This window comes from Artemia sp. Qi Xiang Cuo, chromosome 3, assembly GCF_049724085.1.
Source record: "Artemia sp. Qi Xiang Cuo chromosome 3, ASM4972408v1, whole genome shotgun sequence".
NCBI classification, from domain to species: Eukaryota; Metazoa; Arthropoda; class Branchiopoda; order Anostraca; family Artemiidae; genus Artemia; species Artemia sp. Qi Xiang Cuo.
Window position 1 is genome coordinate 89027996 of NC_142796.1, and position 22908 is coordinate 89050903.

General features: G+C 34.6%; 1 protein-coding gene across 3 annotated transcripts; it reads right to left on the reverse strand.

Moving 5' to 3' along the window:
* Positions 1–241: 241 nt before the first annotated feature.
* LOC148954720 (THO complex subunit 4-like) lies at positions 242–21718 on the reverse strand. Of its 3 annotated transcripts, none has more exons than XM_089087223.1 (6): positions 19196–19244; positions 11331–11482; positions 8362–8505; positions 6226–6373; positions 4876–5007; positions 242–497 (listed from the first exon to the last, which is right to left on the reverse strand). In XM_089087223.1, exons 1-6 carry the CDS (start codon positions 19227–19229, stop codon positions 382–384), a joined length of 726 nt encoding a protein of 241 aa, XP_088943349.1. In that variant the 5' UTR covers positions 19230–19244; the 3' UTR covers positions 242–381. The 3 variants fall into 3 exon arrangements, with proteins under 3 accessions (XP_088943349.1, XP_088943350.1, XP_088943351.1); XM_089087224.1 differs by lacking the exon at positions 19196–19244 and adding an exon at positions 21669–21718 and having other exon boundaries at positions 244–497; XM_089087225.1 differs by lacking the exon at positions 19196–19244 and adding an exon at positions 15364–15484 and having other exon boundaries at positions 244–497.
* Between the last annotated feature and the right edge of the window lie 1190 nt (positions 21719–22908).

Genomic DNA, 22908 nt, shown 5'->3' on the forward strand with positions numbered 1-22908 from the left:
AGGGATAGTTGAGCAGACTTCGCTGAGCAGGTACTTAGATTAGTTATGGGAATTGTAACTAACCAATACTAGTCGTAACGGTATTATAGCGGTGAATAGTAATTAAAAAAAAATTATTACCGTAAGAAAATTAGGCTGAAAATAATTAAGACTGACTGTACGGTGAAGAGTAAAATTTATTCTAAATATTTTAAATTTGTTTAAATATTTTAAATTTCTATTTTAAATTAGACACAGGGGTCTAAACCAAACAAAACAAAATTATATGCTTAAAAATCAATGTTAAAAATACAAAGTTTTATTAAAAAACTAATCGTAGCAGTATTTCAATACTGAATCATGATGTTTCAGGGGTTAATAAAAATTAAGCAAATACACAATTTAATCTGTCTCCATTTTATTGCGATATGCGTCCAATTCCTTGTCAAGATCTTCAGCTGTAACTTGAGGACGGCCACGGCCACGCCCTTCCTCTCGGCGACCTCTTCCTCTTCCTCCTAAAACATACAAAGATATTACAGATGCAACGGACAAAATGTGAAAAAATTCCATGATGAAATAAAAAATAATTTAATTTAATCATAATTAATTTAAGCATGTCAGTCATAAACATCAAATATGTATATTAAACGTCTACGGTCAATCGTAAACATCAAATCTGATAAAATAGCCAATGAGAAATGGTTGAATATTCGTAAGAAAAGGGGGAGGCAGGGTCAATCATAAGCATCAAAGCTCTAGGGTGAGGTTAAATCTGTTCCTTAAACACATCTCTACCTTAATTATGGTAGGGCAGGGGGGCAGATAATTTAAGTAGTAGAAGAAGAATAAAAGAAATAATCCAAATGACTCCAAACGGAAAGCAGGTCGTCCTCGAATGGGGTGGGGAGCCATCATTAGAGAATAGTTAATGGAAATTGGTACTTTCTTGGAGGGGGTAGAAGAATCATAATGAATGGTGGCCCGTTTTCGGCACCACATCTAGCTATTGCATACAAGATCATTTTAATCCATTGTATTGTTTCCAAGAATGTAATTTGGGATAAAAATCATTCCTTTTTAGTGATAAGGACGGTTGATTTTTCCCGGTACCAAAGACAGTATTTTTTATTTTAAAGTACATCTTGAATACGTTTTCTTTCCTCCTAACCATTCATAATTTAGGTAAGATATTTTTTATTGCTAATTTTATGCTCAATTTGATGGTTTTGCTCGCGTTTTTGACAATCCATCCCATCCCCCTCTAATAGTCTCATATAGCCCTAGGCTATATACAAAACAAACGTAAAAAAAACTACTGTCACTACCAACAGCTTCCTGCAGCACCAAGTTGCCTGAGACTAGCACAACTACGCACGCTCCTCCTTTACTGCAATCTATTCAAAGCATCCCTCTTTAGACCCTCCCAAAAAGCTCCCATTTCCCTTAAATCTTTTCTAACGACATCCGAAAACCGACTTGCTTTTCGTTCGGCCCTAGATGGTTGCCTGTCAAGGACGATATTGGGCAATCTTTGAGATGCAATCAGAGAGTCGGGTATCCTAAACAACACGTAGACAACTTCTCTAGAAAACATTTAGAAAATCCTCCTCCGTTTTTCGGACCGCCCACGCTTCGAAGCCATACCTGACCAATGTCAAATGAAACTCAGAGAGGAAAGAAAATAACAAAATCAAAAATAAAATCAAAAAAGGTGAAAAAACGAGGATTTTGTCAGCCAGTGGCCAACCATGAAGAAGAAGAAATAAGCAAATATTTCGACAAGGACCTCCGCCGAGTCGTCCTCAGTGCTAAAACAAAAAAGAAAGAAAAGAAAAAGAAACCAACGAAAATCGAACCTTTCGAAGTTTACTTGCCAACGACAGAACAGAAAATAAATAAGAACCAGGTTGGAATCAACGAAAAAGAAATCTACCAAGATGATTGGGCAATAATCCTTTATTTTGCAATAGCTTTGGCTGGCCTACAAATTAGTTCATCATTTGATGTGCAAATAGGTTCTTTCAAGTTCTACCGGGTGAAAATATTGATTGAGTCCTTTAAAATTAAACTGTCGTAAATTGGGCTTAATGAAGTATCTCCTTTATCTCTATTTATTGCTAAATTTCGGTTTATGTATTTTTTTTTCTCAATTACCTCTTTAAAAGTTTGTGGTAGGCCATTTACAGTAGATATTAGGGTTGCCTCATCAACTGACCACTGTCATCACAGTAGCTACCAATATTCTAATTTTGGTTTGTAGACTTATATTAGTCTTATCCCAAACGTTTTTTCAATGGTGGAAAAAGACCCTGGGCCTTGGCTACCCTACTTGTAACATCTACAATGCATCCACCGTCTTTACTAATAATACTAATTAAGTAATTGAAGTCGTCCACATGATCGATCTTCTTGTTACCCAACCTCATCTCTTCACCTTCACTAATTCCTAGTCTTAGCGACTTAGTCTTCTTAACATTAATTTTCAAACCTATTATAGCACCTCTAAAAGTTCATTCATTTTGCTCACACTTTCATCTAGGATGCTCAAATCATGAGCGTAAACTAAGTCTATGAGAGTTAATCTAAGTCCCTGTTTTATTCCGTGTTCTCCCTTTGCCTTTTATGTGCTCCTTAAGACAAAGTCCATCAAAATGATCCATATAAAGGGGGATAGGACGCAATCCTTCTTAATTCCTGATTCAATACGAAACCCTCTACTATCCTCATTTCGTACCTTAGCCACAGCAACGTTATTCTCGTAAATAACATTCGTAGTAGCTACAAATCTCGTAGATGAGCAGTACGCTCATGAGCAATATATTATGTATTTGTCTAGTATACCATACAAGGATAAGACTTTCGCTAAGGCTCTTCTATCAGCTGAATCAAACACCTGTTCATAATGTATAAAACTGAGGAGGAAAGGGGCTTGATGACTCAGGTACTTCTCAATTATTAACCTCAGAGTGAAAATTTCGAATTGGCAACAATTTGGCTGAAATTTGCCGAATAATATATTTTCTAATTTTCGATTATAACTGGCAACCTCCCATCGGCAACCATGAAAGATTAATTGCAAACACTGAACCTGAATTTATGTCCCAAGGAAATTCAAGCAAAATACTCAGCAAAACAGTTGAACTGATTGAACAAGGTTATATCGAAAGAAGCTAAGATATCAACACAACAAAACCTGAATCAATACTATAACACGAGGAGGCGAGCAGGTGACTACAATATGGGCAGTTAATTAACATATTTGACTGCAAAAAAATTGCAATTAGTAACTAAGTAATTATCGATCTTAAAGTGTTTCAATTTTCATCAATTTCAATAACTATAAAATTGACTCAATCTTTAATGAAAAGAGCTCAATATGGATTTATGCCGTTTTGATAGACCCCAAGTTAAAACGAAATGAGAAATATAGATGAAAGATCAAATTCTAATTCATCAGGTTGCAATTGACACTTATTTCACAAGCCAACACTATTTTTTTTTTTTTTCTTTTTTGGACGCCAGGGTTTTTAAAGTTTATTCATGTAATTTTCGGGATACTAAATCAAGGCTGTATCCAAGGGGTGGGCAAGGAGGTTTGACCCCCCCCCCCGAAATGTCTTCTTTGAAAGTTTTTGTCCCCCCCCCCACCCCAAAGAAACAAAATAATAATAAACTTTTTGTTATCCCCCACCCAAAAAAATAAACTTTTTGTAATTCCCCCACCAAAAAAAGAAAATCCTGTATGCGACCCTGTGCTAAATCCAAACATGAAATCAGATTTTCTGTATAATCTATAATTTTTGAAATATAGCACTATCATCCACAATTAAGTAAACCCGCAGCACCAAATCGACTGCTGCCCAGTTTCCTTTTTCCTGCAAAGGAGCACAATGTCCCCAAATTAATAATTTAATTAATTGTTTTTTTTTAATTTTGAAAATTTAAGCTTCTAGTCAAATATAAATGTCATATTTGAATTCAACTCATGAGATAGATATAAGATTATCACCAAAAGCCGCAGCGCCAAACCTGCTGTTGCCCAGTTTTTTTTTTCCTTCAAAGGGGCACAATGTCCCCAAATTAATTATTTAATCAATTGTTTTTATTTAATTTTGAAAATTTAAGCTTCTAGTCAAACATATGTCATATTTGGATTCAACTCATTAGATAGATATATAATTATCACCAAAAGCCGTAGCACCAAACCTAATGTTGCCCAGTTTCTTTTTTCCAGCAAAGGGGCACAATGTCCTTAAATTAATTATTTTTATTTAATTTCACATATATTAAAAATTTTAGCTTCCAGTCAAACATAAATGTCATATTTGAATTCAAACTAATTAGATATATATATATATATATATATATATATATATATATATATATATATATATATATATATATATATATATATATATATATATATATATATATATATATATATATATAATTACCACCATAAGCCGCAGCACCCAGCCCCCTGTTGTCCAGTGACTTGTGACGCCCATGGGTGCCACACCAATTTTAGCCGTATCGATGTGTGACGCCCATGGGTGTCACATATCGATACAGCTAAAATTAGTTTATTTCCGTCTATAAAGGGCACACTGAGTCCAAAAACTTACAAATGTAACTTTCAAGCTGATAAGAGGCCCAAAACATATTTAGTCTTTTAGAGTGCATTTGAGCATCTCTTATCCAAGTTATCTTATAAACATATTTATCATATCATTAAGCACATTTAGTCTTTTCGAGGGCATTTGAGCATACCTTATCCAAATATCTTATAAACATATTCAGTCTTTTCGAGTGCATTTGAGCATCCCTTATCCAAATTATCTTATAAACATACTTAACATAAAAAATGAGCTAGCAAACGACCTTGAATATTACCTCTGGTAAATTCCGGTCTACCTCTCCTCTGAAACGAGCTTCTGAAAGGTGGACTACCTCCAAGGCGAGAAGTTATTGACTTGCCACCTCCAGTTGAACCACCCGTGGCAAATTCAATCTTCATTTCTTTCCCTGAAAAATAAATTAGATATAGTATTCAAATTCTTTAAAAAAGTAAACATACTTGTGAAGTCCTACTAAGAGCTTTTTTGTGAACTCTTCAATGAAATAGCCTATTTTTTGAACACCAAGACTAGGCCTCCCTAAAGAACTATTTTAGTGAACTTTTCATGAAGACGACCCGTTTTTTGAGCCAAGACAAGACCTTCCTGATTGAATGGTATATATTTGAATCAGAGAAACGTATTTTCTATAGTAGCGTTGCAAAAAATTAAATTTCATAGTGAAAGGTCATATAAGGCACAATGAAGTACCAGGTAACTCCGGAAATCTTCTTAAGTTTCCACCAGCATATCCACAGAAAAATCTTGAAAAAATTGCAATAAATTTAATATGCATAAGAAGAAGATATACTCAGGAGGTTACAAGCCCCTAAAAGATTGTGCTTTTAGCCATCCATCTCGGGCCGAGGGAAAATCAGGGCGTCTTCGATTGGGGCAGAAAGAGGCCATAAAAAACAATATAAAAGGAACTGGAACTTCATGTAAGGGATTGCAGAGTTAAGCTTCACACAGACTGGAGTGGAGGAGGAACGTGCACACTGACTTGATAGCAAGTGATGGTAGTAGTCGTAATAGGGGGGGGGGGGCTAAGTCTATTTTTGGGAAAATCTTTCCATCCACACTAAATCAGATTTTCCTTTCATCAAACAGATGGTAAGTTTGTTGGGTCCAAACCAAAGGACCAATTTTTTGTTCCTAATTGTATTCAATGTTTTGTTCCTACGAATAAGAGTATAAACAAACAGTCTATAAAAAATCAACTAGCCTATAAAAACTCCACAAATAGCCTATAAAAAATCAAGTTTGTCTCGATTTTTTTCAAACCGGCAATTTACTGCAGGAAGATAAGTACAAAGGTTTATACTTAAGGCTTATTTTATCTATTATAAAGTCTATCTAAAGGTTTTTGTTTCCTATGTAAGTATTTAGCATGTTTTTGTTGTTTTTTTTGTTTTTTTTTAGCCCTGGAATTTTGATGTTTCAAAGATAGCAGTCAATTTATCATGCACAAAATAAATCCAAGACAAATCTGGAGATCGTTTGTTAACAAGTTCAGGACTAGAAATATCACTGTTCAAAACCGACAATAAAACAGGAAACAGAAGGGAAACAGGGAAAGATGCAAGAGAACAAATGACTTATGCCCAGAAAAAATAAAAAGACATACCATCTAAAGGTACTCCATTATACTGATTTAATGCTTTAATTGCATCAGATGTCCTCTCAAATTGTACATGAGCTGATCCAAGTGACCTCCCAGATTTGTCATAATGCACTGCTGAAGAGCGAACAGGACCGCATTCTCCAAATAACTCCTGTAAATATCAAACATATGCATTTCTATAGAGCATAAAAAAATCCAGCAAAACAGCAGGTTGTGTATCAATTTTTTAAAGACAAAAAAGATCAAATATTATTAATATCCAACAAAACAACTGTTCGTCATGTTAGGTATCCTGGTTTCGTTCGATTTTCCTGACGGGCTGTTTTCATGTTGTATATATTCAATATGAGTTGTTTTTTTCTTGTTGTCGTTTTTTTCCATTTTTTTGTTTTACTTAAATTGATTTGGTCTTTTTTTTAATAATTTTATTTCCGTTTATAAATGTTTCCAAACGTGACCGTCAAAACATTTGGAACTTTCTTATTATTAAAAGTTTGTTTGTTTTTCGTTGCTTTTTTTTCACTGTCGTGTTTAAAATATTATACCAGAGGACATCACAAGCAGGATATTTTTTACTTTAGTAATCAAATAAAAAAATCCCAATCTCTTAATGCATCTGAATACCTTCGACATGCGCCTTAAACATGTAATCCTATCTCCTAATATCTCCTAGTAATGATTAATTTAAAATGAATAAATATTATCAATATTAAAGCAAATATCATAGTAATGATTATTTAAAATGTACAAATATTATCAATATTAAAGCTTAATTTTCTACCAAAAACTATTAATAAAAGAATATATCGAGGGTGGGCTGTTTCTGAACTTCAGCAATCACATCGAAAACCCAAATCTCTCTATGTCTTTCAACATATCTCTCAACATACAATTTGTCTCCGGTTTTATAACATCAATAGCTTGCAACTCCCCTCCTCCTCTGAAAGAATAAAAATAGCCCTGAGGGTTCCCACCCCCAACTAAAACAGAACAGGATAACTACTTTTCTCTCTACAGTTTATTTACGAGCAAAAAGCAATCATTATATGATCGTGGACTTGCACCTCCTTCCCCTCTGAAATAAGAAAAATAGTACTTAGCCCCATCCCCGGGCTAAAACGAAACAGGAGAAAAAACTAAAAAAAACTTTTAATAATAAGAAAAGGTCCAAATATTTGGACTTCACCTCAGGAAAAAAAAAAATATACATATTAATATTATCCAGTATGACAACTGTTCGTCCCGTTAGTTATCTTGATTTTGTTGGATTTTCCTGGTGAACGTTGTCACATTGGATGTTAGTTTCTGTTTTGCCTTTTGTCTCTGTTTTTGTTAATATAATTTGTCCATTCTTATCCTGTTTGTGCATTTTTTTTTTTTACCATACGCTCCCCACAAAAAAAGATAATATATGTGCCTGCTCTCAGGAATATAAACTGGCTGTTCTAAGCAAGGTAAGGTTCAGTCGTGATGTTCAAGCCCAATTGCATAGTGTGATTGTGTTGCCAGATTTTCTTAGCTTATCTCTGTTTTGGGATTGGTTCAAACAGAAAAATAAATAATTCATTTAAATTTAATTTAACTACAAACTACAAAAATTTCAAATAGCCCCCCCCCCCCAAAAAAAAAAACTTTCAAAAATGCTAGTAGCGGAATTGCTACATAGAAAGTTGTTTAAAAAATAAATCCCAAAAAATAAATAAATTACCGCCGTCTCCAATCAGCCAATTTTAAATGCCTCTAGACTTGCTAACAAATGCTTTTTTAACTTACTTTTAAACAGCCCTAGGAACTCAGCTGCCCAAACACTCACCAGAATAGAGTTCCACACAACAGGCGCAATTTTAAGTATGCATAGATTTTAACCACCTGTCAGTGGTTTTTGACTGATATACCCTGCTTTGGCACCTCCTACTAGTGGGCAATTTTCAAAATTCTTGACTCCAGGTTATCCTTGGATAGCTCCCTATGATGTTGTGTTATTTCATTTTTTTCATATAATGGAATTATAAACGGTACTCTGTTGTTTACCTTTGTTGTACTCTGTCATCCCCTTGTTTTACAAAGTTTTAGCTCGTAATAAATCAACTCCTCTGACACAACATAAAAAAAAATATGATTAAAAAAACAATCACATACCTTAATATCACTATCTGAAACACCAAAATCAAGATTTGAAATTATAATCTTGGATGAAGCAGCACCCTCACTGATTGACCTGGATCGTCTGGCAGGTTCCCCACCATCATATAAATCGTGACTCCATTTATCATTCAAATTCCCCTTAAAAAGATATACAGTATGTTAACAAAATAAACACCAGTACTTAGAAGTAGTTAAGCGCACAATACATTTTTAGTGGTTTATTTGTATGTTATTAAAGAAGGATTAGAATGACGTGCCTAAAGACATTGTAAGGGCACAGCTTTCTACTCCTCCTAGGTTTGTTTTGGGGTTGAGTGAAGATTGGGAGGATGGAGGATGATGTAAATTTGTTTGAGAAGAAGGTTCTAAGAAAAATATTTGTGTATTATTAATGTATACCCACAATGAAAGGGGTGCCCTATGGCGGAAGGGCACCCTGCAAAACCGGGAATGGTATTTTTTTTGTGGTTTTGAATTTTTTTTGTAGTTTACCTTGTCTTCATCAATTATGTTTGGCTACCCAAATTAAAGAATAAAAGATGTTTTTAAATTAATGTGGGTGACATTAAAGTTTGAAATTAAGTGTAAAAGATTATTATGTCACCAAGAGGAGAGGTGGGATTTTTAAAAAATAATTAAAAAAATTAAAAAAAAGCACACAATAAACACTAATTGCTTAACGACAATAAATATAAGAAAAAATATTGTTCCTTTCCATGTTAGGTCTGTTCCTACCTGAAAACCGCACACTTCTGGTTTTTTGTTTGGGTTGTTTCAGGGTTAGGGACTTTTTAGGGCAGTAACACAGACTTGTATGTATTGCCACGTGAAAATTAATTAGTAGAACTAATTTATTAAATTTGAAAATATTTTTTTTTTCAAGAAAAATTCAAATATTAACAATACGTTGATACCCAGAGACACCTACCTTTTAAAAGGAAAGTTACGCCCTCTTAAGCTGTTTGGTCCCATCTGTTTTCAGCTTCGATTTTGTTTATTTTTCACTCAGGTTTTTTTTCAATTTGGCAACTACTAAAATTCAAACCTACCTAACTGCACATGGAGGTCTCCTTCATTAGAAATTAAAGGTAGTTGTTAAATACCCCGACCCCACTCACGAGTTTCGACCTGCAAAATCTCCAAAAAACCAGTTTGTCTGTCTGCAGTAGGTTATAATTAGCCTAGTCTCACTGAGAAAAACTACGATGGTTGTATATTTTTATTAAACATTTAGTATATAGAGATGGTTAGGTCAGGTATTTAAGCCTGCTTTCTATTTGTGCAGAACTTAATGTGTTGTAGTTTGTTCTTATGCCTGGCAAGTCTGCTCATTGGTGTGAAAGATGAGAGAATAGATCACTAGGCTGCAGCTGTTGCTGTAACCATGATGGAAAGACAGCATGGTCTCAAAGATTATGTATGAGAGCATCTTGAAGATGGTTGTACATTGACAAAACCATATCTATCTTACAAAAATTATGAAAAATCGTGAATTAATTCTTTAATGACAAAGACCGACATATGAAGCTTTGGGTAGTAATTGCGTCAAAATATAAAAAAAAGCAGATTATCGATCAGCAAAAAAAAAGCTAAAAACATACGGTACTAAATAGCTTCAGAAGTGGTAGCTTGTGGTAGCACCATATTACAAAAGTGGTAGCACCATATTACAAAATATGGTGCTGCCTTAAAAACAACAGCTTCCACATTAGTAGAGGAGCTATCATCCCCTAGTACATTTAGTCCAAAAACCCTTCCAAAAGAAGGGATGTCGGAAAATAAATTCTCCACCCCTTTCTATCATAGTGTGAAGAAAATCTCATGAAAATTTGGTCTAGACAGGTCTAGCCACAGCTTAAGTACCAAGGATAGTGAAAATTAAATCCTGAGTGTTAGAACTGATTAAGTGGAAATTCCAACAACCAGATACGTCTTAAAAATTAGGAAAAATTGGGACTTTGATTTGGTATTTGTTAAACATCCCGACCCCACCCAAGAACTGAAGTTAGGTTAATCCTAATGAAATATACCAGAATATGATGAAAATATTGTACTTGGACACAAAATTATGGAAAGCAGGCTGACCAAACCAAAATTATGGAAAGCAGGCTCCTTCAGGCCTAATTTTACTAGTGCATTCTAGTGCCAACCTAACAATTGCATTTAACCTAGCACCTAGCAATTGCATTTAACCATAAACCCTTTTTGTGTTTTCTTTGTGGTTGTAAAAGTAGAATAATTTAGTATTTATTTTGAGTCCTGCAAATACATATATTAAAGAATAAAAAATTATTGTTTTGGACCTATTATGCAAAGATTACACAACATACTTTAAATAACAATTGCTAATGTTATCTTTCAATATTTTTTCTTCTAAATTCTCCTATGAGATTTTTTTTTTTTTACCAACCTTAGAGAGGGGATGTTCTCCTATGTGTAGGTAAAACATAAGAGCTCAATAGGTGGAATGTAGATACAGGTTTAAATACTACAGGGAGTATCAGAGAATATTTTAAAGAAGGAATGTTGGTCAAAAACAGGTAGAACTGTGATTTCAGTCAATTTTTCCCAGAGGACTTTATTTGATCAATAACAATTACATTGGGGGAGCTCCCCCTCTCCATCCACCAAGAGAGGTCAGCTCTGGTGTATTAAGTATATAGCTTTATGTCCATTTCTTTTTATAAACGTTTTCTGAAGCCTTTAAAAGTAGGATTTCCACTATTTGAGGGTAATGCTCCAAATTTACACAATTATATAGGTATATTCAAGTTCAGCCCTTAAAGGGCAATCAGAAAAATTTTCATGATAAGGAGACAAGGAGAGAATTTAAAACACAGACACAAAAGTACATTTCAGACCAGTTTTTTTTCTGGAACGCCCGTCTAGCCAATTCTATCCCCCCCCCCACCTATATCCTCCTCAAAGCGTATATACCCAAGAGCAAAGGAAAATGTACTTACCCTTTTGTAAGGGGCTGAGGGTCTTCTCGCAACTGACCTGTTCCCTTGAAAATTTCCTTTTGACACTCTGCCACCTCTGAATTTAGAGATACTAATTTTTTTCTTTTTAATTATTTCATCTAAAGAGAGTTCAATATCAGAAGACATTATACCTAAAATAAACCAGAATAGACATAATATAGAAATAAACACCTATTACCAGAAAGAGATTGATGATTGCAGAATTATAAACATTATTGTAATGAGGAAATATTGTGGTGACAAGAACAAAAAAACTCTAATAAAGGTTAGTGATATTCTTAAAGCCCAAAAATACGACCTTCATAATGTCAGGTTAAATCCAAACACACAAAAAAAGCCTTACTCTTTTTATTTAAGACTTTGAACCCATCAACCTACAAAGAAAAAGGGCATATTATTCATGCAATTTGTCTAAATAACCCCTCCTACAGAAAAGTGTAAAAAAAAGTTGGCTAAATACATCATTACCATAGTTTAACACTTCTCCTCCTGCACCCCTGGAAATCCCTAAGCTGGGCCCAAAGATTACACATATTAAGATGTGTAAGTAAATGTGTCTAAATACAAAAATAAAGAAAATAATGAGTTCAGCACTAGTTTCTGAAGATTTTTGCCCATGTTGTGCTGACATATCGTGTGCTGACATATATGTGCTGATATGGTACAATGATGTTCAATGAACAATTATGATAACAGATAATTATGATTAGATGGTCATACAGTGGTTAACTTAGTTGATATAAAAAAAGAAGCTCAGCGAATTTTTACTGAGAAATGAATAGGAGGGAAATCAGTTGGTACAAAACTTTGTTTGATGACCAGCAAAACACTACTGTGATGAACGAGTGTGGCCTAGTGTGCAAGATTTACTGGTAAGTTTTGAAACTTACTCTTACTGTACTCTTACCTGTAACTTTGGTAAGTTACCGTATAAGTGGTAAGTTTCGTAGTAAGTTTCAAATACCCATGAATTTAAAAGAAAATATTATCTCTTCTCTGACAGATTGATAAGAAAAATATTATTTTTGCATCATTTTATTTGTTTATTTCCTACTTCGTGTACATGGGGGAAAAAATTATATAAATTGTACTTAGGCTTCAGATAATTCTTTATGAGATAGTAAGAGATATGCTAGAGTTGCTGCTCTTCCTCCTCATCTGGTGCATCTTCAAACGCTATGTCTGGCAGATCATCTTCCACCAGACCATCTCCACTATCATGTGGCAGTGAACTATTGATAGAAAGACATGATGGCAGCGTAAACATTCCTTCCAGCCTTTCACGTCAATTTCCAGGCATTTTTGAAGCTACACGGCGATGCTCATTTTTTTTGCTATTGAGTGACTGACGGAACATTAGAATTTTGTTTGCTGTTTCATGCTTGATGCGATTTCTATGGTGGGTATGTACTAGTCCACAACCTGACTAGAGTGATGCAGGAGGCTACAGTAACACAAATTGTTGAGATTTGTACAGCCACTCCTGTAAGCACCAACTTCGTAAAAGAAAACAGTCCACCAACAAGCTGCCAATTCAACAGCTTTTGTAGTCTCAAAGTACAATGATTTGAAAAATGGGCCACTTTTGGAGATGTAGCTAGAGTTCTGTGTTCAAGACCCTGACAAAGTCAGCTTCAGATCCTTTGTTAAATGAGTCACCATACTTCCAAAATTGGTAGGAAAATTTAGAAAGCTCATTGATTTGACGTACTGCAGCTGTAAACTCATCCTGTGTCAGTGAGTTTGTACCAAAGAGTGGAACAAGTAGAGTAGTTGCAGCCAGGGCAGGATCATATGCAAATATCCTCCTATTTTCTAGGTACTTGTGGATATTCCTCTCCTTGGCCTTTGGGACTGGCAAAGACGATAGTCTCCTGGAAATGCTGCTGTAGCAAATTCAAGTACAGGATGACACACAAAGCAAGAGCTTCCTCTCCTTCAAAGAAGTGGCAGCCAAGTGAAACGGCTTCAAGAATTTCAGACAGGCTGTTAATTGATCCAGTTTCACATCATCAAAAAACACTTATCTGATATCCTGAATATCCTCATTTATATCACATCTTCTATCAATTGACATAGACCATAAAGGTTCCCATGACTCTTTCATGAAGCGCATAGATTGATAGATAGATCCCCAGCAAGTTTTGATAGGTAGTTCTGGGCTGATAGTTTTGCCAAGAAGTGCAATCTGCTTTTTGTTAAGGACAACTTGAGCTGTGTGATGAGACCTGACAAATTTGATGACCTTAAATATATTATTGACACACTGGTCTAAGCTTTTCATAGTATCTTGGACAAGTAGATCCAAAATGTGAGGGATGTACCCATGGTTTGAAGGTGAGGATGTCTTTGCTTCAATAATGAGGTAGCAAGTTTACTTCCACAAGGATTATCAAGCCAAATGGCGTCAATCCTTATCATTGCATTCCTGTCTCCAGTCATAGCAGGGCATCAAACTTTAGCAACTGGTTCCAGTTCATCAGCTACAAATTGCAAAGTGTGCTGCTTGTTGCCAATTTCTACTGATTCAAGGAAGAGAGTTTGTCAGTGACAAGGACACAGTTAACAATGCGTTCCCATCAAATATTTGTACATCCATTAGAATAAAGAGTTTTTGCTGTTTTGCAGTTCTGAATTTCTAGTTTAATGTCAAGCATGCTTTCAGCAAAGCATTCATCCAGGTACTTGATTCACACTTTGTGATCCGAAATTTCCTTCATAGCTGGATTTGTAGTTCTTTTTGCTGTATGCAAAATATTCAGTTTTGATGACAGTGAATGGTATATTGCATACATAAAATACACAAGCCCAAGCTTTGTTGCAGGCTTCCTGTTGTTCTATGGTCCCTCTTGGGATACATGTAAGTTTTGGCTGCTGGCCACTTTGGTTGCATAAGAAAGAGGGAGGGAACTTGAACAAACAAGGGGAATTGGAACAGCAGACCAAGAAGTACTGGGAAGCAAGGATGTTCCAGCCAAAGCATTTGAAAGTGCTGGAACTTAATTAGAGCCACCTTCGTCAGTACAGGATGACAATGCAATCTTTTGCAGAAGGCATCAAGACATGGCTAATTGTATGAAAAAAGCCAAGACAAATAGTCCAAGTAATTGAGAGGCAGAAATGCTTAAATGGCATGGGTATAATGGTGGGAGTAAGTATGACTCTCTTATTGGACAAGTTCTTGTGTGTTAGTTTTTGGAAAGGCATGGCTGTTGAATCAGTGCCAATGTCTTCAGATTCTGCATCATTGCCTCTTTCACACAACTCCTTCATGCGCTTCTTTGTTGCAGCAGCAAATTTCTTATGGATGGATGATTTCTGTACATCATAATATTCACAGATGTCAATTGGTGCTTTCTCACATAGCAGACGGTGATGCTTTTGGCGACAAATATTTTGACTAATGAACAACTACAATGCTTGAAGAAAGCTTTTGTCACACAATTACCATTAACAATGGTTTCTTTATATAGCTACTCTTTGTTGACAGGGTCAACCAAGCAGAATAAAAGCTGGTAATAATAGCAGTTTAAAAAATCAAAAATCAAATATGCGTTTTTTTACCCAATATTGACAAATGCAATAAATTATGAAAAGTATTTGATAAACATATGCAGTGATGGACAGAGAGTGTAGAAAACAACTTTTGAGGCAGACTTGGCTAAGATCATAAAACAAGATAAGAAATCAAAACATTGACAAAAGCCAGAAAAAGTATCCATTTGAAAACCAAAATTCCAAAGAAAAGATTCAATTTGATTTTGTGGAAACCTCCTTATAACAATGCTTCATTCAGAAACAATTAAGAATCTAGTAGGACGATGGGAATTATTTATGTTTAGGCACTAGTTGCTGCTGTGTCACCATTGCAATGCTAGATTAGAAGAGATTGGATGGGAATATTTTTTATTAATAGGCCTTACTACTTGCATTATAGCCAGATATATAATTCAATAATTATTTATTCTATAGTTAAAGATAGCCAGTCAAAACTTCACCAAATTAAATTGACCTCTGCTATGAACATCTTATTCATTCAGACTGACTGACTCATCGCGTATCTCCTTCTTTCTTCTTTACTCAGGCAGGAAATGACAAAGAGGTAGTCTGACAGAGTGATTCTGGCATAAACTCAAAGGGGGACAACTCATGCATTGAATCTGATGAAAAAAAAATTCTTTATGGTAGATTTTAGTGAAGTGGCAGCTCTCTTAGGGACAGATTTGTTTCAATTGAGAACATTTTTGTTCATCAAAAACTTAAAGTTATCACTTATGAAACTTACCAGTAAGTTTAATCTAAAACTTACCATTACCAGGTAAGTTACCCAGGGGTAACTTACCATGTGGTAACTTACATCTTGCACACTAGTATGGCCTTAGTCACCTGATTTTGGCTCCCTGTTGCTTGTGTTTAATTTCCCAAAATTCAACCATTAATTGTGGAATTACATTTTACATTTATCAAAGCTGTTCAACTGAAACTGGAGAAATGGAGTCTTCCAAAAATAGCTGCACCAGTCACACATGGTTGCACCAGATAAAAAAGTATCTGAATGCTGAAGAGAGCAACTTGGAAAACCTAATCAGAGTATGGACAACTAAAACTAGTCTTGAAATGAAAAATAACCAACGAAATCGAGTGTTTGATAATTTAATTTGACCCCAAGACTGCTCTTTTCAGGTATTTTTACAAAGAAAGCTGAATTCGGTTACCAGTGGTCCTATCTGCTTAAATTCAGATAGCCTATATAACCTACGAGGATTTTTGCAATCTCACCTAGGCTTACTTTGTGCAGGATGGATTTTGACTTAAACAATTCTTGAAAATAAAATACTGATTAATTATCACTTAAAAAGAGATTCAAGCTGCAATCCTGTAATACTGTAAATTGATTGTATTATTTATCAATTTCTACCATTTTAGTAAATTATGACACTACCTTGATAGTGGTGCTGGCAGATTTAACCCTTAGCTTTCTATACTCAATCAACAATAAGTTATTGATTACTTTATATATTCAAATTTTGTATTTGTATTCAAAAAGCTTCTGCTGATTTTTATTTGATCAACATTATTTATTTCTATAAAAGACTATTGTGAATATATGAGATGAATTTTAAGTGATATCTCCATCCCTAACTTCTCCACAAAAAGTTCACCTGGGTGGCCTCCAGCTATGATTGACCACAATAGACTAACTTTAATAAGTTTCCCATTTACTTTGAGCGATAACTATATTGACAGCTAATTTTATTAAATGATTTGAAAGATGGAAATAGTTGGTATTTTTGGTGTCATGCCTAAAAACTGAAAATTTGAGTCTAGGCCCTAATAAACTGATTTTTCTAAATTTGAATGGTTTTTAACATAAAGTCACATATACTTTAGTGGCAGTTTTCCATCTCACAAAATGGAGCAGTACTGCCATTTTGTTATTATGGTGTTTAGTTCAGAAGAGGCCATGCACAAAAGTTTATTGACATTCTTGTCTATGCCTTCTTCTGAAGAAAACACTATAATAACAAGAGTACCAGTATTCAATACCCTAAACCACAATCTTTCAATCATTAATGATGAGATGTTGTCTTTTTGAAAAATGAATTTTAAAAAAAAACAGCAAGTTTCTCAAACAGAAGTAAAAAGTCACATTAAAACCTAAAATGAACAGAAATAATTCCATATATACTTTTCAATACCCTACTCTTTACACTCGATTTTGACTTTTTGCTGCAGCTTATTAGAAATGACTGCTTGCACACAAGGGGTTGTACACAAACGAAATACAATAGACCTTTATTGTAAAGAATAGAAGGTTGGGGAGGGGGTGTTCCTCCTCACATTTGAAATAATTTTTGTCTGTTTTAAGGCTTAATGTTATTCTTCCCTTTCATTAAAAAAAAAAAAATGTTGTTTTTTTTTACAGGGATTTGATACCTTTAAGGGTCACCTACCTTGTCCACTATAAACTTTTGAATTTTGGGTGCTAAAATTTATAGAATTGATAGGACAGTCCTGCCATACCATGAAGATACAAGATCCACAACTTGTGGATATTGTATAAGAGATCCATACAAATTTTATTTTTAGCTCAGGAAAGGGTAGTCCCTAAAAAGCTTTGGCATACTTGCTAGGGAATGCTAAAAATCAGCTCAAAGGAAATATCATTTGCATTATTCAGCAATTTGGCAGCTTTGGGAGTTCCCTGTGGTGCAACCCACTATGATTGAGAGCACTGTCAACAGAGAGGATGTATAATTTATTTGTCTTTTCAGTCAAATTTCATAGTAGATTCTCAATAGCTCTTGATGTTGGCTCATCCCCTTCAAGAAATCACTAATGGGCCCTTTGTCTTTAAGACATCAGTTGATACCAAGGCTTGCAAAATCATTTATGGTGTCTAACCCCTTAGTTTGTTTTTCATAGTATACCAAGGTTACCCTAATTAATGGAGAGAATCATAAGAGCTATATATGGGACCATCAAGGGGGGGGACTTTAGAAAATCAACCATAATATTTGTAAAAGGCATAAAATAATGAATAAATCTTTTATTTGGGGTCACCAACTGCCTTCAAACGGCTCATAGAAACTCATAGATTATTTGAATTATCTTTATTTCTGAGGGGAATAAAGATAATTCAAGGGGGGCAACTGCCCCCTCTGGACCCTAGTTTTCCCTCCCCCCTCACCTCAGTTTGCCCCCAACTAAAATTTAGTTTCTGTAAAAGCTTGTCAAAACTAAGATAAGCCTCCATAATTCAAGTATCCAGAGAAATAGGTCAGTTTTCTGTAGTATATCTTTGCCTTTATGCAGTGGTGGATCCAGGGGGGCAAGAGGGCGTACACCCCCTCTAACGTAGTCTAAAGTAATGTAATTTACCTAATTAATGCAAGTTTGTGTTAATTAAACTTGCCCCTAATGCAAGTTTATCAGATCAACCTATTTCCCCCCCCCTAAAAGAAATCCTGGATCCGTGCCTGCCTTTATGGTAATATATGGATCATTTTGGATCATTATGGATCATTATATGGATCATTATAGAAGAGATCAGGCCTTACCCAATGACAATGCTAAGAAAGCAAGCTCAAAAAGGAAGAAAAAAGTTAAACCAATACACCTGAAAAAAAACATATCAAGAATGATAAAGCAAACTGGGCTTTAAAAAAGATACAAAAAAGTAGGTCTAGTAACAGAAGGGAAAAATTGAAACAAAAAAAGGAAAGAAGCAGTTGTATACCTCAAGCTTGGACAGAGACACTAGGGATGCCAAAAATGTCTAGTCTTCAGAAGAAAATTTTGCAAAACTTGAGGATTTATAGCAGTAACAGAGTAACAGAGGGGGAAAATTCAAACAAAAGAAGGAAATAAGCAGTTGTACAGCTTAAGCTTGGACAAAGACACCAGGGATACCAAAAATGTCTAGTCTTCAGAAGAATATTTTGCAAAACTTGAGGATTTATAGCAAAATAGAGGCTGAAAGTTTTGTGTTAGTGAAGTTTTCTGGGAATAAAAACACAAAGTTTTTTGTAGTTGACAAAAAGTTCTTGCAAAACATAATAAAGTACATATGAAGTAAAATGCTTAAAAAAAAACTTAGATAGCCAGAAGTTTAGAAGACCCAGTGACATATGAAATCACCTTAATAACATCTAGGCCAACATGGAAATTATCCAGTCCAGAAATACCTGGAGGGTCATCAGTGTGAGAAACAGTTTTTTGGTGTGGACCTTTCAAGCTTCAATATGGAACAAACAATTTGACTGTTTAGGAATTTCACTAGGCTATGTGGTAAACTTTTCACAGTTCATATTATTGACTTACAAATTAAGTAACAGACTTACAAATTATCCAGTCCAGAAATACCTGGAGGGTCATCAGTGTGAGAAACAGTTTTTTGGTGTGGACCTTTCAAGCTTCAATATGGAACAAACAATTTGACTGTTTAGGAATTTCACTAGGCTATGTGGTAAATTTTTCACAGTTCATATTATTGACTTACAAATAAAGTAAACATACCACTTGATCACTTTTAATGTGTTTTCCATATATAATAATCATTTTTGTTGGAAATGAACTTTACCCCCACCCCTTTACAGGGGCACCCCAAAGGAGGGGGAGGGGCACGCCCACCAACTTTTTCTGGCATCTGGTAAAATTTTTACCAAAGGCAAAAATTTTGGCAGAAAATTTGCAAAATTGACCAAAATTTAGCAAATTCTTGATTTCTGCAGAAAATTTGGCATAAATCAGGTAACAATTCAGTAAAATTTATGAAGATCACCCCCCCCCCCCCAATAAAATGAGCCTCAGGATGCCCCTGCCCCTATAAATACCAATTCAGGGTATATATTTGCACATTAGGGGGGGGGAGGGTAGTAAAGTTTAAAATTACCTCTTATTTACATCAGAAATAAAATTTACAACCACCCCCCCCCTCCCTAATGTTTAAATATATACCCAGAATTGGTAAATATAGGGGTGGGGGTAAAATTAATTTCCAACAAAAATTATTATTATATTTGGAACAAAAATAAGAAAAGGGATTGAGTGGTATGCTTACATTACATCAGTCATTAATTAGAACTGCAAAAAAATTACTGGCTATGTATTCCTTTTAGTCTTAACCTAGGCCTATAGATCTAGGTTCACTTAGAATAAGACCATGGCCGACCAGCTATAGTGTACCATGGTCCTGAATACAAAATTTGGTAAAATTCTACTTTAGCTGCTTTTGACTATCTTGGAAAGGGGTTAGGTTAGGAAAATGAAACTTTCAGGGATGGATCTATGGGCTAAAGTATGTACTGGGAAGGTATTTTGAAGTACCTATCTCCACTCGTTCTCTCTCAAGAGGGTCCTGAAATTTGCCTACATAACATAACCTATTGAAATTTTGACAAAAAAATATTTTACCTTAATTTTCAATGATTACTTTCTTTTTCTTTGGCTTTAGTTCTGAAAATGCAAGTCCTGTTATTTGAGTAGAATTTTAAGCCATATCAATGTTTTTTTTCAAAATTTAGGAAATGAATTTGCATATCTTTAAAATTGTAAAACTTGGGATTGAGCAAAGTTGTAGAGCTAAAAATTTTGTTGTACTTCATTTAAGCATAAGATCTATTTTGCAAGGTTTCACTTTTATAATACACAGATTTTTAAAGGCCATCACATGTCATGATCATCTAAAGAGAGAAGGAGTTGAGGTATGTACTCGAAGATGCTTTACTAGGACATGATTTAGCAAGTAGACCCATCCCTGAAAGTTTCATTTTCCTAACCTAATCCCTTTCCAAGATAGCCAAAAGTAGCTAAAGTAGCCTAGAATTTTACCCAAATTTTCAATAAAATCACATAAAAAAAAATATTTATAAATGTGAATATATATATTTGCACATTAGGAAGCTGGGGGTAAAGTTCAAATCTACCTCTATGGTCAGAATTGCATCCTGAATCCAAATTTAACATTTTGAATTGGAAATGAACTTTACCCCTATCCCCCTAATGTGAGAATATATAGTTTTTGCAATGAGCTACAAACAAAAAGACAAGAAGGTAAATATTTACCAAATCATATTATTGACTTACAAAAAAAGTGAATATATCACTTGATGCCTTTTTTATGCTCTTTCTAAATATAAAAATAATTTTTGTCAGAAATGAATTTTAAACCCACCCCTATATACCCATCCAGGGTATATATTTGCACAGTAGGGGGTGGGGGTAAAGTTTAAACTTAGCCTACCTCCCATTTAAATCAGAAATAAAAGTGATATTTTCACTTTATTCTTAAGTAAATAATATTGTTTGGTAAATAGCCTAGGCCTATTTACCAGCAAGAATAGGTCCAAGGCAATGGCATTATTTGGGGGGCATGTGCCCTCTACATTCAATTTTTTTACATTTTAATTTGAAAATGGCAAAAAACAACATTACTTTCCATAAATTTTGGAAATAAATTTTTACTCCCCCCCCCCACACCCTCCAAAGTACACCAATCTTGCCCATAGGCTATTTTGGGAATAATAGCCTATAGGCTAAGTAAATATTTAAGGATTTTTGAAGTCGTTTTAAGAATTTTATAGTGCTTTATTTTGAGTGGGCTTAACCACAGACTAACTCCCAAAAGGATCTTTTGAATTTATGAAATCTTGCTAGGCTAAGTCTTGAAAATTTCTTCCTGGAGCCTGATTTGGTAAATAAGCTCATTCAATTCATGTGGCCTGGCAAGACATTTTTTTGTTATACTATTTAAAGCGAAGAAAACACTATAATTAGCAATATATCTCAACGTAAAAACTAAGGACTTTAACCTACGCTACTTTCACCATTAAAATATAACAATTTAAATGTTACTTTAGTTGCCGTTGTGCTATCTGCTATGGTAATTAGTAATCTCTTTAAATCGCCATCTGTAAATCTGTATTTACTAAGAAGAGGGTCTATATATGTGTATATACATATACTCGTCCGCCGGTGACAGCCAGGCGGTTCGCAGAAGAAGAAGACGCCCCAAAAACACGTTACAAAGGAGCTGGAGAAATCCACCCATGTATAGAGGCATTCAGGGTTGCCCCCGAGGTTACGTTCGTACCATTTTTGGTACATTTTAAATAAAACGGTACGTTTTACGTTACGGTCCTGGAAACGTTACATTTTTGTTACGTTTTTGAATTTATGTTACGCTTTTGAATGATAAGTAAGTTTCACATTTTCTGAGTAATCTATTTTTTCCCCTGTAAAAAAATCCGCTGTTTCCATTTTAATTACACTGACATGAGTATCGACATTCTTTCACATCGGGGTCATTAAATGTTATCACACAATTACTCAGTTATCAAGATGAGAAAATACCCCCTTCGCTTACTCGCATTGTAAGTTAATAAAACATCATGAGCATAAGATTATCATTTGCTTAGTGACAAGGGACAATAGTCAGTTAGTCACCTTACCAACTTTTAATTTCATCACCTGAGTTTGAATCTTGTTCAGTCAACAGTCATACTGAACTGACATGGGGAAGGGGCTAGCTGAAGGTTAAGGTAGGAAAATTTATAGTAAAAACAGGTAAATTATAATAAAAGTTATTTTTCTTATAATTTCTTTTTAAATATGTGATTATAAGATGATATATGTATTATTCTTTGGGTAACAACCTCACCCCCCCCTTTTCTGATTGGTTGGACATAATATCAGGTTATATACAAAACTTGCTCTTTTAATATGGGATTATTAACGGCTGATATTGACAAAATATATGAAACTATAAAAATGAGCCATATTTTGGTTATAACCAAGCTATATATAATCACTGAGGAGGGTTAGTTGACCAAAAATTTTCGATTTTATGGTAGACTTCCCAAGTATCATGGTCATTTTATGACATTATACTCCCCCTCTCCATCTGTATTTTCAGAAAAGCGACCATGATATTTGAAAATAGTATAAAATAAAGGATTTAATGGTACTGCTAGTGTGTTTAGCATGTTTTCTACAGAAAACGACAATCACTAAATATTTGGCTTTAGAAAAAAACAACTAGACTAGTGCCCATTTT

Bases quoted from the DNA above. Each gene is read 5' to 3' on its own strand.
- LOC148954720 (XM_089087223.1), bottom strand. From the start codon at position 19,229: ATGACCCTCCAGGTATTTCTGGACTGGATAATTT. The intron at 11,483-19,195 runs GTAAGTCTGTTA...GGTTTATTTTAG, and splicing joins ATTTCTGGACTGGATAATTT to GTATAATGTCTTCTGATATT. The intron at 498-4,875 runs GTAATATTCAAG...TGTATGTTTTAG, and splicing joins TAGACCGGAATTTACCAGAG to GAGGAAGAGGAAGAGGTCGC.